The 18,519-nt window shown below is 34.2% G+C and overlaps 1 protein-coding gene and 1 pseudogene across 1 annotated transcript; both read right to left on the reverse strand.

Moving 5' to 3' along the window:
• Window positions 1-624: 624 nt before the first annotated feature.
• Window positions 625-4,086, reverse strand: LOC113777347 (putative late blight resistance protein homolog R1A-3). Its single transcript, XM_027322380.1, has one exon. It carries the CDS (start codon window positions 4,084-4,086, stop codon window positions 625-627), a length of 3,462 nt encoding a protein of 1,153 aa, XP_027178181.1.
• A 12,810-nt stretch (window positions 4,087-16,896) lies between these two features.
• Window positions 16,897-18,069, reverse strand: LOC113777348 (annotated as a pseudogene).
• Between the last annotated feature and the right edge of the window lie 450 nt (window positions 18,070-18,519).

Below are 18,519 nucleotides of genomic sequence, written 5' to 3' on the forward strand. Positions count from 1 at the left end.
ACAGATACACAAATGGGCGATAGAAAAGTGTATCTGGTTTTGAGTATCATATCAATACGTAGCCAAATGTTGAGATTATAAATCCTTACATGGAAGAAGATTTCACAAACTGAGATTATAAATCCTTATGTAAACATTATTCAACACTGAACCAGAAAAGAACAAGGAGAATATTTTAGGAACAGATTATGCTAGCTAATGTTGGTTTGGCTAATGGACGAATGTGTTTGCCACCGCAATCAGAAAGTTATACAGCAGCATCAGGTTCAAAGAAACGAATTTGATTGAAATTTACATGATTTAATATATCATTGAACTGTTTCAACATATAAACAGATGAAAAAGAGGCATGAAATGGTTCGCCACCGGAAATTGCTAAGAGAAACATGAATCATTATGTAATCAAACTGATTCAATATGCAAATGTAGTTTTTTCTGATCTGATGAGTGGAATCCCACTGTACATTCACTCTCACCCGAATCAAGAAGAGACATGAATAATTTATGTCAAGTGTGATGAGAGGAAATCTACTCTGCTTCTGATGAATTCGACTCTTCTTCTGAGGGAATTGACTCTGCTTCTGAGGAACTCCAGTCTTCTTCGAAGGAAATGGATGTATCATCTCAATTTTCAATTACGACCTTTAGAATCTCATTTCCCATATCCATTTGTTCTTCCTGAATTTGCTTTACAGAACTTACAAGAGACTCACGATACCCTTTCACCTCAATCATTTCAAGAGTCTCGCACTCCCCTAAACAATAAGGGACTTCTTTCAGGTTCTTGCAACCAAGCAAAACCAATTTCTCAAGTCGGGAAAAATTATCAGAATTTGCAGTCCATTTGCAAATGTCCAAGTCCGACAATTCCAGGACTCGGAGGTTAGGGAACTCCCCTTCTTTCATTACCCATTTTTCCCCGACAAAGGAGTCCTCGAGTAATTTAAGTACTTCAAGATTGGGCAACTCTCCAACTGTTGAAATTTCACTCCACGGCTGTGTATTCCATGAGAGAGCCAATTTCTTCAAATTCAATGGGAATTTAAATCCATATCCATCAAAACCATTCAAATGAAGTGATTCTAGTTGACTCAAACAATCAAATGCAAGAATCTCATTGCAATTTCTGGTAGATTCTCCTAATACATCAGCTTCCCTGCATTTTAGCCTGCGGATGCTTGGCAATTTTGTCAGTATCTTTTGCAAGCTTTGAGAGGAGGGGTCAATTGCAAGGTCTAAAGTGTCTAAGCGATCTAAATTTGGGGATACTTCAAGATTTCCAGCTGGAAAAATAAAACCACGACTCCCATGTAGATAACTCAATGTCTTGATGTTCCAAATAGTATTCGGCAGCATGACATTATTACACGCATCTTTTATGATAAGAGTTTCTAACCTTGAGAGGTTGGCTATTACAGATTTGATGGATGTTATTCCACTGAGCGCCAGGTACCTCAAGTGAACAAGTGATACCACTTCCATTGGAAATGATCTACGAAAGTTCAAATCCCCCAAATCTAACACTCTAAGAAGTTTAGGCAACAAAATCCCTGAATCCGCCTTCTCAAACATCAAATAATCATGTCCAGACAAGAGCAAACTGCGCAAATTGGGAAAAATTAGCACCAACTCCCACGTCTTCAATTCCCTGGTGTTGTGAGCATAAACTCGATGGTGGTTGCTTGGTCCAGTAAGGCTGAAAGGATCTTTCCAACTACGAATAACGTGTAGAAAACTTTCTTCTTTGGCTTTTTCCACAGAAAACTCGTGTACCAAATCATGAAGTTGGCAAGTTTTGGCACCACTCATAGTTCTTTGTTTGGTAACCATAACTAAACTTCTATTAATTAGGGCCATCAAGTGGTCGTAAGCCGCTTCCTCTAAGCTCTTTCCTTCAGTCTGTTGCACAAATCCTTCAGAGATCCAAAGCCATAATAACCTTCGAACATTAATAACCTCATCTTCTTGAAATGCACCAAAGTATAGAAGGCATGGCTTCAAATAATCTGGTAAATGACTATAACTTAGTTCAAGTGTCTTCATGCAATATTCATTGTCAAGGACACTAGAACTCAGACATTTTGCAACTTCTTCCCAGCAATCTTGTGCAGTAGTAGCAAGAATTCCAGCAACAAGGACAACTGTGAGGGGTAAACCCCGACAAGATTTTGCTATTTGAGATCCAACTTCACTTAGTGTTGGAGGACAGCTTTCTTTGTCAAATAGCTTTTTCTGGAGTAATGTCCAACTTTCTTCGTCAGTAAGTTGACAGAGATGGAAAGGTTTGATATCAGGTTTGGATTGCAAAGACAAGTTCTGAAATCTACTGGTGAAGAGAATCCTGCTTCCATTGACATCATTTGGCAATACTTTTTCCAACAAATTCCATGCCTCAACATCCCACAAGTCGTCCAAAACAAGGAGATACCTAGTTCTCAGCAAAACTTGTTTTAGCTTCACAGCCAAATCATTTTCATCCTTTTTAAGGTACTCATCAGGACTCTTAGACAAAATAGTGCACAAAAGCTGAACTGACAAACTGTGCATGCTATATGTCTGAGAAACACAACACCAGCCACGAACATGGAAATGTGACATAACTGAAGGAGCAGTATAAACTTTATTAGCCAATGTGGTCTTACCAACCCCAGGCATACCTACAATGGGAATGACATCCAGCTGCTTTGATCCTCCCATAAGTCGATGAGTGATAGTTTCCACCTTGTCATCGAGACCCACCAGATCTCCATTGCATATGGTGGCAATAAGTTGTGATGGTATGTGAATGGAAGTCTGGTTAACTCTTTGGGCTTGACCATTATGGATCTCTGGGGCCTTAATCTTCAGATGATTGATTTCTCTAGCAACAGCATCCAAAGCATCCTCACATTTATCACCAACAAGTGTCGAGTCAATCAGTAACTCAGCCTTATATGCAGCCTCCATAACATGATGCCAGAATGCTTGGAGTTTTCCATTTTGACAGCGCTTGTCCTTGATATTCTCTAGGAAAGATCTTAAGAATATGAGATCTTTCTGGACCATTCGGATTCGATCCAATAGGAAAACAATTGAATCATCAGCCTCATCATACCTTGTTATTTCCTTGAGATTTTCTAGGAAAAAATCCATACACCCCAACTCATTAGATCTAGGATAACTAATTGATGAATATGGGGATGTTAGTCGATAGTTGTGTGCAATCTCTGCCATCATATACTTGAGAAATTTGTACAAATTAAACAGTCCAAGATCTATTTCCTTGGGCATGCCTTCTTTGATTTCATTGACAGAAAGGGAGAAGACCAGAATTGCTGCATCGCAGAGCACAACTCCAACAATATCCTTTATTTCATCACCTAGTTGCTCCTCCTGTTTAAGAAGGCCTTTCAAGTACCTTACTCCCTGATGGAATTTTAGCATTTGATCCTTCACCACAACCTGGAAACTGGCATAAGAATCTAGTAGATCTGTGAGATAATCTTGGAGAGAATCAATAAATTGGACTGCTACTGGATGCTCATTCTCCCCAAGGGCTAAAGCATATGATGATCTTGATTGTTTCTTTGAAGCTGTCAGGACATGGATGTAAGTTTCTCGGACTTGGGGACAAAGAGGATTTATCTTCTCGTGTATCAACTGATAAATTTCAGATTCCATTTGATTGTGTACTTGTTCATCATCACTGTCAAATCGGCATACAGAAATCAGGTGTGCTGCCACAATTGCAATGTGAGTCGAGAGATCTGTCAATTGTGCACAGTCAACGCCTCGCATTGTGGCAAAGCCAATGAGATTCCTTAAGAGCATTAGCTTCTGTCTAATGGCAACCATTAGCTTCTCCCGTCTATGATAGAAAAGATCCTCCATAGTCCCTAAAAGGAACATTATAAAATCCATAACTAGCCGTGGATCTCCCGGTGGGTAATAGTCAAAGAAGATGATGGTGCATGATTTCTTGATATCTGTCTCAAGAAGAAATACAATATTTTCCCGGGATCTGGTTAGCGCACCATCAATGATGCCAAAATCTGACTCACCAGAATGTTTGTATAGAAAATAAGCAGACTGAAGATCATGAATCATCCTGATAACCACATCTTGAATTCTGAAGCAAATAATACTACGTCTCTAACTTTCAGACATAGTATTACCCCCGTCTTCCTGATCATGTTCCAAAAGCGCTTCATGGTTATTCCTCCTCCTAGACTTTTTGACATACAAAAAGAAGGTTTTCAATGATCTTACCTTCTTCTTCAGATGCTTGACGTCACGGCATAGGACGCTTGCTAATTTGGATTTATCAAACTCGGCCAGAGAATCTAAAGCAAGATCAAAGCAACTAGTGCTAGTGCTGGAGGAGATGTGATGTGACTGCAGATAATCATCTAAAGCAAGATCAAAGCAACTAGTGCTAGTGCTGGAGGAGATATGATGCGACTGCAGATAATCATCTAAAGCAAGATAATCATCTAAACCAAGATCAAAGCAACTAGCGTTACTGGTAGAAGGGATCTCCATAATGGTATCTTCTTTTCACTTTGATATCAGATTTCTATCTGCTTTAGCCACTGAACAAGAATAGTTCACGATCTACAACTTTCTCTTCTACCAATAGCCAACAAACAACAGGCTGGATTCTTTCTTTTTTCTTTAAAAAAAAAAAAAAAAAAACTTTTTGTGTAAATATTATTGTAAGATGCTGTCTAGTTCGCAGAAGACATGGTGCGGCATGCAGAACTGCAGAAGCAATAGAAAGTCAAATAAGTGAGAGACCACACTTAACCAGCAACTTCGTAGTGCCAGACGAAGACCATGACCAAGGAATCAAACGTAGTCATTTTACAAGTATAGGCCGAAATACCACCGGCAAATTATCAAAATGTGAAGCTTTTGTAAAATAGAAAAGAATAGAAAAAACAATTTTCTTGAGGAACCAAATGATGTTCTGTGATTAATGTGCAGCTAGTATGAATCATAAATATTAAATACAATCATGAAGTAAAGTGAATGAGTATAATTAATAGAAATGTTCAGTTTTTCTTTTTTTAAATAGGAATATAAAAAACTTGGAGAATTAGTCAAAATCTTATAAAGAGCAAAAAAATCAATGGCAACCCTGAATCGAGTTTAATACATGACTTTTGATTTGAAGCAACGTCAGTAGGAAACTGGCATAGTGAACAAAAAGTTATATATTATCAAGCATTTCTCACAAATCCTAAAGGGAAGAAACTTTATCTACATAATACTTAAGAAAATGTTGACTAGTACAATTCAATGTTGTTAAACTCAGATCGGGTCGCCACTCGCCTAATGTATTGGATTAGCATTCAAATGGTCGGATCAGTTGTACCATTCTAAAATATTCACTGATGTTAGTGTAATGTCCTAATTATTTTATATTTTTGTAAGTTTTCAAAAATATTAAAATTAATTTCTTGGTTATATTTCGATAAACGATACAAAATGTTTCAAAGACATTAGGTTTGTAATCAAATATACACCTAAAAATTATATATAAAAATGTGAATTCATATATAAAATATGTCCATTCTCTAAAACTACTTGAAAAACTAAATTAAAACATGTCATACCCAATTCAAGATCTTTCTATTGTGAATTTGGATTTCTAATGTAAGTTGGAATTTCTGATGATAAATTGATAAAATGATAGGGATGAAAATTTCTTGATTTAGAAATCATTTAGGAATGTGGGGTGATTTTAGTGCTTACACTAAGTGGGAACCATTTTCTTATTCCTTTTAATAAATGAAAGTTTTACAATTTAGATAACTTAAATCATGTTTGGGAAAAACGAGAAAAAAATTTAGTCAAACAATCAAAGTGGATCATGAGTTTGGTCAAATTTTGGCGGATTTGAATGATTTTTGATCAAAATGGTTTTGTATTGTTGACTAACTCGAGATGAAGGTCGGTTCACGTTCGGACTGATTGAACCGGATGGCTCGGTTCGAGCCTAACAACATTGCTACAACATATCCCTGGCCCTGGATACATACAAGAAATTTTGCTTGAATTTCTTCTTTCCTTTTTTTTTACCTTATTCTTGGAGAATTGACAACATGATTAGGAAATTGTTCAAAAATACATGCAAAAAATGTTATTGTTTAAGCAAGAATCCGAGACACTAGACAAGTTCTAAATTAAAGTTTGGACAAATATATAGATTTACCACAGAATTGAAAAACCGTGATCTTTAGAAATTGTTCATTGATTGTTGAACGACTCTATACTGGTTAGCAAGAAAGCCTATATTGATTATTCTTCTACAGCAACTGCAAAATTTTCAAAATATATCTCATCTTTACACTTCAACGAGACGACTGGTCCTCACTACCTCTATTATCTTTTCTTTCCCCGTAAGAAGATAAAGTGAGTTAGCAGCAGGATTTCTTGGCATATTCCTACATCTCAACAAGGGATCGGGGCACCACCAATCCCTCAAGTGGAGTTGTCAATTATAGCAATCATGTCGGAGTGCAACTTGCAATCCCCTTCAGCTGTCTAGACAAACACACTTAGACACTTGTTGGTTGAAAATATCAACAATAGTTAGCCAACTGCATCCAATTCATTAAATGTGCTTGATACAGTAATAAATGATTTTGGTTGCGAGTTGTGATTAGCCAAGTTCAAGAATATTACCGTTGCGCAAAAGCTCCAAGATTTGAGGGGCTTAACGGCTCTGAGAGAAAAGGACACAGGAACTCGATAAAGTTCATCCATGGGGCCTCGATAGTATTAAAGCTCCAATTGCGTTGTATTATATGAATTGCTCTCTATTCATGGTTTAAAAACGCAGCAAATTCTGACTTCATCTGGTGCTATAGACGTCATTTTTGGTTCTCTCTTGATATTGCTGATTGCACAGATACTACACTTAAATAAAGTCTGTGCTTTCTATCTTAAACTCATTTCATTTTGTGTATCTGTATATAGAGTTAAGTTTTCCTATTTGATATTCCTTCTTTATAGACAAATCCTAACTCTTGATAAGGTAATGAACTATTTTGATGCACAACGAGATGTTACACCTGGCAGTGATCTGTGCACGAATCCGGGTCGCTACACTTTCGGATCCGGATGTAGACCCGGACCAGAGAAGGACATTTTGAATCTGCTTTGTGGATCTGTGCTGTATTGTAGCCATTCTCTACTTGGTTGTAGGAACAAGGCATATACAAGGGCTAATTTCTCAAAACAATTGTGAAAAAAAGTCACAAAAATAAGGGAAGTGGCAGGGGTTTTCTCCATCTATCGCCATCACATCTCTCAGATGCAGTGGCCAAAAGGATTTACAGCTATTAAGAAATTTATAAAAAAAAATTTGTCGCAACAATAACATCTCTATAATTTATTCTATTCTAAGGGGGAGGGGGACCATTCAGATGCACCATGCATCCATATGGAGCCACTGAATGTAACAAGCCACATATAGTGGTCATTTGGTGGGAAATAAAATTTGAATATTTGACCTTCCACTCATCAAGACCTTAAATGTCTTGCGGTGACCAACTGAGCCATGCAGCAGCCCTTTACTTTTAAAAAAATGAATCCAATCAGATTTTGTCAACTTTACACCACAAATATGATTCCAAACTTGGAATTTAATAGGGTGAAATATACTTTTAAGCGCTAGTGATTTAGTACTTTATCACATAAATCCCTTACAATTTCAAAAGTTATACATCACCCCCTATTTGGATTAAAATATCAAAATGACGAAATTTGCATTGCATAATGGAGTCAACTAGAATGTCAAAAGTATCCCTATATAAAGTTGAAAATTATTCATTAGCCACAAGGGGTTATATATGTATATATTTTGAAAATTAGAAGGGGTTATGTGATAAAACACTAAATCATAAAGGGTTTATATGGTAAAATATAAATCCATATGGAGTTAAAGTGCTACGCATATTATGTCTATGTATTTTGATCACTTTAGTCATTTTAATTTTTAAATAAGGGTAATTTTGACATTTTTGTGGGTTTTGTTATAGAGAATCATTTCCATTGCTTTAATGGTTTAGTCCAATCTATGAGAGGATTATATATAACTTTTGAACTATAAAAGGTTATGTGAAAAAATCGCTAAACCACAAAAGGGTAAAATTTATTTTACCCAATTTAATAATATAACAATATGATATAGAAAGAGAAATAGGCAAAAGTTAAGTCAAACATCCAACGAAATAAAATAACAGTTTAGATGAGGGGACTCCTGCTATGCTTTCATATAAAAAATACTTTTTAAGGGTTGACTAATTTATTCTCTCTATTTTCTTTTTTCTTTTTTTGGTTTTGCATTAACTAGAGTTTTCTTTAAAAGCGACTCTAAATATCTTTTCAGAATCACTTTTTTTTTTTGCGGTAAAAGGTGGGAAAATATTAGAAGCTACTAGGAAGTTATCGGCTGTGCTAAGCACAGCCTAGGCCCCCTATAATCTGTTGTCATATATTTTCATATAAGATAAGATTAACAGTAATGTTTGTGAAATAGCATTCTTAAAATTATAAATTACCAATCAAGTATGCAGCTAACAATATGAGACTAAACAAAACAAAAAAATCATTAGCATTGCAAAAGATAAGAGAAGATGACAAAAGATTGGCAAGTAGTTTGACAAACAGCTTAACATCTTCAAGTGCAAGTTAGTCTTACAGAGACAGGAGATGACTTGCTAAATACTTAATATAAAGTGCAATCATAGGCTGCAATTACAAAAGATCACATATTGAGATCCATTAAGGTGCACAAAAGAACAAGTGGTTAAAAGATCACAGCCAATGCCCATTGAGATTAATTGATTGCTGTCAAGAAACAAGGAAAATTTATAAAACAATATGAAAAGGGAATTTGTTGTTTAACGGAAAGAAAGTTAAATATTTATAAATGAATGAACATATGTAAGCTGTTCAGTTTAAATTGTAATGATAATAGAATTTTTTTTTTTTCAATATAGCATGACATTGCTAAATCCCAAAAAAAAAAACAGGTACACTGGATTTTGAAAATAGTAAAACAATAAAGGAAAATGTTAAAAAAAAGATTTAGTGGTTAAGGTGTCGATTTGCAAAATATATATTGGCATAAAATAATTTGGGCTCTTTGTAATTAAGATGGTGCTATCAAAGATATTCATCATGTTCATGTGTAGATGGTGGAAGAAGTGTACTAAGAAAAATTTGAAATTAACTAACATTTTTTGTAGTTATGTTCATATCAGTGTGGTACGCACAGCCAATGCCTATTGAGATGTATTGATTGGTGCCTGGAAAATTTAGTTGTAGAAGAAAGCATTACGTAAAGGAGAAGACTTTATAAAGCAATATGAAAAGGAATTTTTTGTTGAATGTGATAAAATAGTTCATTTTAATAAGTAGTGAATGGGAAGAAAAGTATTTTATTGAAATATGGCTGAAAGCTAAGTAAAAATATCAAAAATTTATTTAAAAGTTGTTTGCTTTTTAAACATTATACGTTTTCAATTTGACAAAAACTTTGACAATTATTTTTAGGCCACATTTCCCAAAAAGTTAAATATCTATAAATGAATGAATATATGTAAGCTATTCATTCTAAATTGTGAAGAATAAATAATAATGTTCAATAAGTAATGTTGGTGAGAATGAAATTAGTGAAAATGCGTACAATCAAATGGAAGCATAAAACGGAACTATATTATACAGGCATATTAGTGAAAATTAGTAATGCTGGAAAGAAGTTTTAATTATACAGGCATTCTAAACATGAAAAGTAGACAAGTTTAATTTTAATCTTGAATGTTTAGGTTGTGGAAGTTGAGCTGATGAACGCCAAGACATCACAAAATAGCATCTTTTAAATCTCCATCGTCCTCTTGGACCTGCAGACATAGTACAGTAGAATTTGATGTACATTATTTTCTTGGACTCAGGACGTCTTGAAACTAAGACAAGTATAGCAAAGGCCATCCTCATTTCATCAGATTTTATAACCACCAATTTAACAAATTTAACATTTTCTTTTCTTTTTTGCTCCAAATGTTTACTTTGCAACCCAATAAACACAAAATATTTTTTTTCTATTTTTTCCACTTGAGGAAAAATGGTCAGAGAAAATAGAAGATTGAAAAATAACAGATAGAAACATGAAATAAACAAATAAACAGGGTAGAAAATACAGGAAAAAAAAAGTAGTTAAGCAAAGCAAACAAAAGCAAGAATTACAAGAGATGAGGGAAAACCGCGGAAGACCCTATACAAAGTGGTTTATGAAGAGAATGAAAGCAAAGTTCCAATTTTTGGACTTGCAATATCACAAAAAATAAACAGATTAGATAGCCCAAAAATATCTTTTAAAAGAAAAAATCATAAAAGAACTTTCTCAATGCATTGTGATACTTTTTAGTTAAGGGAAAAAAATTAAGATTCCAATATGGCAAAAACCCCAAAAAATTTAGGCATAAGATGGAAACAGAAAAGCTAATTTTTTTATTTTTTAAAAAGATAACCAAATAGAATGCAAGTTGGGGAAAATTTTACAGAATCTGATGTTGGAAGAAATTTCCAATTTTTTGCACCTGCAACATTTATATACAAATTAATATACAAAAATTAGACTACTAAACCCCACAAAAAATCCAAAAGGCTAGAGAAGTAATGAGCAAGAAGAAGAATTACAATGCAGAAAAATCATGTGTCGTGCACAACATCTGTTCACAGCCATTTTACATGACTCGATTAGGCTGAAAATCCATGTTTTTCTTTTAATCTACTTATTTTTCTTCTCATCTACTACTTTTGATCAGGAGAAAGAATTAAAAAAACCTACAATTAAAAAAAGCAAAGCAAACTTTACCATGATAGCTAGATTATTAACCTTCCACGTCATCGTTTTGCTATTTGAACTTCGTTATCTTTTGTTCTAACCCCTATGTAAATTTTTATTTCTGATTTTTTTCTTCAACAACTGTGGCAGCAAAAGCTGACCAAACTTCTCAATCAAGTGTTAGAACACAATCACAGGCCTAGAAGTAGAAGATAAAGACAAACAAATCACTGAGCTTTCCCCTTAATGCTTGCCAATTCTCCCCCTTCAGTTAGAAAATTACACAAAGAACTTGCATGCATAACCAATAATAAAACAAAATGTTTCCATAGTTTACAATCAATGCCAAAGTAACGCAATAGTTTCATTAGAAATGATTTGATCTTTTTTATTTGATAAAAACTTAAGACTGTGATTCTTTGTGAGCCTTAGCTCATTTTATTCTTAAGCACATTTATTTTGTTACAGCTATGTCACCTTAAGTTGAATCACAATTTTCATTCTCAAGGTGAATTACGAAAAATCTTTTGCAAATTAAAAGAAAGTCACCACCAGAAAATAGAACAGTACCTAACCATCTAAAGTGCAAATGAGTGAAACTCTTTTATTACCAGAAGTACCAAAAGCATATTTAAGAAAATAATAGAAGACAAAATGCTTAAATTCAAACAACACTTCTGCCTTATAGAAAGAGAAAATTCCACCATTCATTTCACAAGCACAAAATGAGATTTATCATTAATTTTTTGAAGTCAAGCATCCCATGAAATTATCATCAAAAGTCAAGCCCCTCTAGGCTGTAAACAATTCCAGTCAACAACTTACATATTGGAAGGTTTACAAATTGAAAGAAACCTATCACACACAAAAAATCTCACTTCTAGTTTTTAAAAAGGGATTAAAGATTAAAAAAATAAAGCAAGATTTGCCCTAGTGGAATGAACCACTGATTATTTGCAAGCATCAAATGCAAAGCATTATTTATTGTCTTCATTCAAATGAATTCATTGAAATTAACAAATATGCAACTCGACAAACTAAAATCGAACATCCAATTATTAGCAAATACATGAATGTCAATGGTTTTAATAATCAGTGCACAAGTTGAGACTTCAAAATTTAGAAGAAATAGAGTCCTATTTCGTATCACTTAGAACATATTTAACATAATACCAAAAGCATATAATTAAATACAAATTCCTGATAATACATAGTTGCAGCGGACAAACAAAACACATACATGTTGTAAAAGGCCCACAATTTCTTGATAACTATTAAAGAACAAAAAGTATGACAGAAAGTACCTTAACTAACCGCCAAATGTTAGATAACAGATCCTAATGTTAAGAGATTAAAAAAGGTAAAATCATCTATTGAATGTATGTGATAAATGAGGTGGAAAGAAAAAGCCATCTTAAAAGGCAATAATACATATTAGTGTATAACACCAATATTTGCTAGAGATATTCAACAAAATAAAGATCAATTAAAAAAAGGATTAAACTTGGTTGTCCTCTTCATTGGACAAAAATATTGAAACTCTTCTAAAACACAATATAGTACAAGTACCTTGAAAGAAGAAGTTTACTATGAAAAAAATATCTAGTTTCTCTAAGATATTTTTAATCATCACTATGAAAAAAATTCACAATATGGCAGGGGTTTTGCCACAATTTTTAATCATGAACCTCTGTCATAGAGAGAAAGAGGGAGAGATCAGCTTATACAAATTAAAAAAGGGAAACAAACCAGAGCAAAAAACTTGTAGACTAAAAAGTTGTGGACACATAGGTCATTTTTCTTCCCTTCCATGCTCACTCTATAAAATAGCAAACTGTGATCTAAGAGTATAAACCAAGGAAAAAGAAGGGAAAAATCACCGATAAATATACGCAAAGAAAAAAAGCAATCAGTGCATCAAAATGATCCTTTTTCTTAAATGATTTCTTTAACCTAGTAAATGAAAACATGAAATCAAAGGACTAATAGCAGGACCCCTCAGCACTATGCCATTTGGGGAAGGAAAAAGCAATCGGATGCAAAAATAGGGGAGAGAGATTGAGAGAAACTTGGCTGAGAAAGAAAAGGGAAGCTTTCTATGACGAACGTTTCCAGACTCCTTGAGCCCATGGCCAAAGGCGAGAAATTTAGGAGAGAATTTTTGCAAACACATTTCTCCGGAGGATAATCACACAGACCGGGCAACCAAACTATGGAAAATAAAGGCCTAAACAAAAGAACAGGAGAAATACACCCACTTTATCACCTCATGTGTACTGATGCTGGAGGTGGAAAAAAGGAAACCTACCATAACCTCATGTGCAGAAGAATTAGTAAGCATTACTGGCCAAATGATGATACAGAGAATACTATAAAATAGAGAAAACTACCTTGAGAAATTTTAGAGGCTTTATCACATAACAATCACCACTTTTTCTTTTTGTAAAACTACAATAGAAGAAGAGATAACAGAAGTATATATAGCTTCTCCCTTTTTATTAGCAAGTGAAGATCACGAGAAGAGGAAGAGGAAATTAATGGATGGAGGAACAAAGTTTTTCGGTTGAAAATCAAGAAAGTGGGTTAGAGGTGCCAATTTTTTTCCCAATTTTAGCTACTATATAACAAAGCAAAGGTTTCAGCATTCTATCAAACATTTGATAAATAAAATATGATTGTATAATTACAGTACTTTAGAACAGAAAAGGGGGAAAAACAAGAAAAAAAAAGTAACCCTACGCACAAAAAAAAACACAAAAGGGACATACCCATGAAATACACAAAAATGAGTCCAACATCTAGTGAGGATTTATAAATTTTCAATATAAAAGGTTCAAGGAAACATGTCAGAAAACTAAACTTTCCAAGACACAACTAAGAGGATAAACCCTTCATGATAACCAAAATTGAAACTTACATCTAATAGGCCATAAAAACAAATAAATAAATGAAAAAAATCCAAAGCAGAGTATAAACTGTAATAACATATAAGCGAATAGAAGAAGGCTCGCTCAAAATATTCACCAATATTACGCAAAACAGGCTGGGAATAATGTTGATCCATACTACCACATTCGTAGTTTTTTGAGAGAATAAAAAAAAATGGCAAATCACAAAAAATATACAAATTATATAATCAAACATGGCTAAAAAACTTTTTAAATCCACCAAAAAGAACCTAATCAAATTTGTTAAATGCATTTTGACTGTCTTTAGTCACGGGAAAAAAAAGACGGAAATAAGACAAAGTAAGGGGAGGATATAGAAAAAAATAAGTCTTTTTCAGAAAATAACCATATAGAACTTACCTTTAAAAAAAGGGGAAAAAACTTAGAAAAAAGCATGAGAATGGTGGAGGTAATCTGCAAATTTCGTAGCTGCGACGTCAAAACATCACAAAAGGGAAAAAGGAAATTAAAAAAGAAGGGGAAAAATCACAAAAGGCCAGAGAAGCTTTGGAAAAAGAAGGAAAAAGAGATTTTAAACTGAAGCAAAAAATCCCAACCATATCTTTGATTTTGTTGCTGAGAACAAACTAAGCTACCGTTGGACTAATAAATGAAAAAAAAAAAAACAATGAACTTTGACAATTAAAAGTAAAGCTCAAATTTGCTTCTCAATGCCAGGCGAAGAAGAAGAGCACAACCATAGCTGCAAACTCAGTTGCAGTTCTGGAATAATATATACTCCAAAATGCCATCTGAGTTGCCTCGCCAAGATACAGCTTAAATCCAGTTAGTATCAAGCCTGAAACACAACTCATGGCAACAATATTGTATCATCACAGCCGAAGATGAGAACAAAATAAATTCACCTATTTCTAATGTTTATCTGTTGTGAAAATCCAACAAAAAAAATCAACACTATAGTCCAAGAAAATTTAGATTCATTAAACCCTGGTAAGGAAATAAAAAGAAGAAAAAACAAATGTTCAAACCAAAAAGGAAATAACAAAAAATTGTAGGAATCCCAAGCTTCAGCATTTGAGGAATCCCAAGCTCCAGCTGCTGAACAATTGGACCTTATTCTCCTCCCATTTCAGATCAAAGAATGTTTATAGCACAAGAACACTATGGCTCAACTGATTTTTTCACCATCTATTCTCCCGTGACAAAAGGGAGATGGATGAATTTGAATGGGACTGAGTGGTCATCTCAAGTCCATTGCTTCAAGGAAGCAGATTGGAGTGGGTCTGCAGCGGACAGAGTTGGTGGAGCAGTTGGCTGACCTCCGACGAAAACGTCGACACCAAACGGAAGGAAAGGCGAAGGGAAACACAGAACGAAAGGGTCCACGAGCCGAAGCAGACAGTAAAAGTTATGTTGGATTTTTTTCTTCCCCATTCACCCTATACATACAATCAATATGGGGTCCATGGGCCAAAAGCAACAAAGCAAAAATCCAACATATATATGCGAAGGAGCCTGAATGCTTCTTAACTGTCAAGTTATACAAATGGTTAAAGTGGGCTCCACAGTGGACAAGCAAGAAACCAAGAGTGCAACGTACAAAGCACAACCGCCACAAAGCACACTCAAACGTACAACATCCTCACACTTCCTTCAATGAAAGAAGCAATGTCTAAAAGTTCAGCTCTGGAGCTGCCACGTGGCAGTAGCGGGTTCTTAGCAAATTTTTGCCGTAATTGAATATATAGTAATAAATCCTTAAAAAAACAAATGCATTTATTTTTTGTCATTCAGAAATTAATGCATTCATTTGCTAACAAAAAATTTTTTTGTCAAAATAAAAGACAAATGTTCACATATCAATAAATTAAAATAAAATTGATTCGAAAGTGTATATTCTATTAGTTGGCTATTTCAGTTTTGCATTTATAACAAATTGGAACCAATTTCTTTTCTTTTTCTTTTTCTTTTTTTATCATTTTCCCACTTTGAAGATATCTTTTTCTTTTCCTCCGAGTTCAAAAATAGCCAAGGTTTGATTAAGAAAGTTTAAATATTTTTTTAGCACGTAGATTAAAATAATAAAATTCTTGCTATCAGATTTCGATATTTCTTTTAATTTTTTAAAATGTGACAATTTTTCTATCATTTTTTGACGGCTTCTAAAATAGCAAAAGTTATATTAACAACGTAGCAAAAAAATAAAAAAAATATAAACTTTCAAAAAGACGAATAGAATTCTATGATTTTTAATAAAGTCAAGTTAATCTGTGAAATATAAGTTTAAATGATATTTCAAATCGTAATAAATATAAATTCAAATAATGATAATGGTAATAATATTATAATTGAATTACATCTGTCCAAGACCTAGAGCTTAAAATCAATTTTAAATATTTCTTTTTGTTTTTGAAAATACGATGATCTGAAAAATATTCTTTCAAATTGACATCATAATAAATATAAATTGAAATAATGATAATGATAATAATAATTTGTAATTGAATTACGTCTATCAAAAGCTTACAAATTGAAAATTCCAATAAAAATAATTGGACCTCATACTTGAATGCCAAGGCCAGACCAAATTTGGTCATTGTGCAATGCAGTCCAATCTATCTATCTACCATTGCCTATAAAAAGAAAAGGAAAGAATGAAAGCTCAAAAATTCACCAAGAATGCCATGTGTCAGTGAGACAGCATGCTACAGTAACAGTGCAATAGCAAAAGAAGGAAAAGAAATAGAAGGCTTCGAACAAGAGAAGCTTTAGGCCTTGTTTGGATTGCCGGTTTCCATCGAAAAATTACGTCGCTTTCCGTGATTACATTTCCCTATTACCTTTTTCCCTCACATACATCAAATAGCTACAGTATTTTTTCCATGAAAAATCACGAAAAATGCAATCCAAACACAACCTTAGATTTAGACAATTTGCAAGAAACATTTTACCTTGCCACTTGTCAGATAATTAAGAAGCCATGTGGCAAGAGGAAAGGAAAACACTAAACCTTGCTCTTTTCTTATATACAAGGTAGATATACTAGAGTATTTTTGGTTGTGCCAATGCCCAAGGTATTGTGTAAAAAATATTGAAATGTGTTTTTTTAACAGGAAAGAACCAAAGCTGAATATCTTCAGGTATAGTGAGCTATATGAGGATGCAAACAGAAGAAAATAATAGAACGAAAGGCAAATATTCCAACGTAGAAAGGGATCTTCTTCTTTTATCTATAGCTTTATCCATTTCATTGCTCCTTACCCATCCCTCTGTGAATATCTCCCAAGTTTTATAATTTCGACATCCACCTCTGTTCAATGAACGGATAAATAATGATTCAGCTTTCTTCATCATGCCATTCCTCATGTATGCGCCTAGAAGAATGTTTGGCACCCTAATATCAAATGTCCTACACTGTGACTCCCACTCAAGAAATATATTTTCAGCTTCTTTAATATCACCAAGCTTCACCAAACATGAGAAGATGCACATGTAGTTCGCACATGTGATTCTGCCCTTTACCCCTTTGCTTGCTTTCCAGAGCCGCACAACTTCATCCTTCCTATTCAAAGAGGTATAGATTGTTGACAAAAATAGATAACCAAGGCGATTACAGCTACATAGATTATTTTCTGCCTCTCTCAGTGCCCAAAAAGCCTGGTTAACTGCTCCTGATTTTTGGTAAATATTTGCCAAAGTAGATAAAGAGCTCCATCCTATCACAACATTTTTGTCATGTATCATTTCTTTGTAAACCTCATCAGCTGATCCAACACCCAACAACTCTGCACACGCATTCATCCAAAGGTTGTACGATAGGGCATTTCTTGGTATTCGATTTTGTTTCATCTACACTATGACAGCGAGTACTTTCTTATGTTGAGATGTTGCTATGTAAAGCTTCATCATCTCGTTAAATGGATGAGGGTTTACAATTAGCCCCAAGCTGTTCATCTTCTGCATCAAAGCCTCAACCTTGTCAGTGGACCTTTCTTTAACATAAGAGTGAAGAAGATGGAGACAGGCGGCTTTCTTAGAAACAGTGTTAGGCAAAGTTTCAAAATACTCTTCTGCTTCCCCTTCAGTGTGCACTTTAATTGTCAATTCCAATCTCATTGCATGATCAGCAGCAGACGTTCGAGATCTTTCTTTAGCCTCCATCCATGTGAATATCTGCAAAAGAATAAAAAACCAAACAACATTGCTTCCTGCATCGAATTTCTGACATAAACCCCACAATAGGGTAAAAGAGAAATATACATAGCCTGTCTCTTGCACTTGTACTCTCACATTAACATGAAAACCAGAGTAAATGCATAGCATCAGTGCCACTAAAACCACCAAAAATCACCTCTCAAACAAGTTTTTTTAGACAAAAAGAAAGGAATAATTAGCTTTAGTAGGAAAGATTGCAGAGGTACAATCATTTTCAGCCATATTCAGCCGATAAATGAAGTTAGAACCTAAAAACTACAGTCATTTTAAGCCACGGAAGAACACAGTACTGTTGCTTAGCAGATAATGAGGAGCCGTAATTTGGTGAAGACAATCTTCAAATTGTTGACCAAATGTTGGAGGAATTCAATTGGCACTTTTCTTTGTCTATAAACCAGAAAAGCAAAACGAAGGAGAAAGTAAATAAGGGGAAAGAGGGAGAAAGCATGAGATTGTTGACCAAGTGGGCGGAAGAGTTGAATTCATGCTTTTCTTTGTTTGTTTTGGAAGAACACCTAGCAGTAGACAACCTATTTTTGGCCACTGTCTCTAAAAGCT

Source organism: Coffea eugenioides, chromosome 7 (assembly GCF_003713205.1).
Source record: "Coffea eugenioides isolate CCC68of chromosome 7, Ceug_1.0, whole genome shotgun sequence".
Classification (NCBI taxonomy): Eukaryota; Viridiplantae; Streptophyta; class Magnoliopsida; order Gentianales; family Rubiaceae; genus Coffea; species Coffea eugenioides.